This window comes from Penaeus monodon, chromosome 23 (genome assembly GCF_015228065.2).
Source record: "Penaeus monodon isolate SGIC_2016 chromosome 23, NSTDA_Pmon_1, whole genome shotgun sequence".
Lineage (NCBI taxonomy): Eukaryota > Metazoa > Arthropoda > Malacostraca > Decapoda > Penaeidae > Penaeus > Penaeus monodon.
Window position 1 is genome coordinate 41,532,594 of NC_051408.1, and position 213 is coordinate 41,532,806.

At 66.2% G+C, this 213-nt stretch overlaps 1 protein-coding gene across 1 annotated transcript in view; it reads right to left on the bottom strand.

Annotated features, from left to right (window-relative positions):
- The window catches only part of LOC119588088 (polypeptide N-acetylgalactosaminyltransferase 1-like), a gene marked incomplete at its 5' end in the record, with an annotated part of 20,728 nt that extends 20,694 nt beyond the window's left edge, over window positions 1–34 (bottom strand). The window contains 1 exon segment of the mRNA XM_037936797.1: window positions 9–34. Within this exon segment, the coding sequence (XP_037792725.1) occupies window positions 9–34 (26 nt within the window).
- Between the last annotated feature and the right edge of the window lie 179 nt (window positions 35–213).

The window sequence follows — 213 nt, forward strand, 5'->3', positions numbered from 1 at the left end:
CCACCCACCTCTATCGGAGAAGTCGTCGACGAGCCAACTCCCTTTAGAAGCGGGAGGGGGACCCCTCAGCACCGACCCGATGTGGGCCCAGGGGCGTCCCGCCCGTTCGGGAAAATGATGAGACCCGGGGGGAGGGAAAGGTCCCCCCGTCTAGTGGACCCCTTTTGGGACCCCGCGAGGGGAAGGGAGGGGGGATGAGGTTTGGGGTATGCG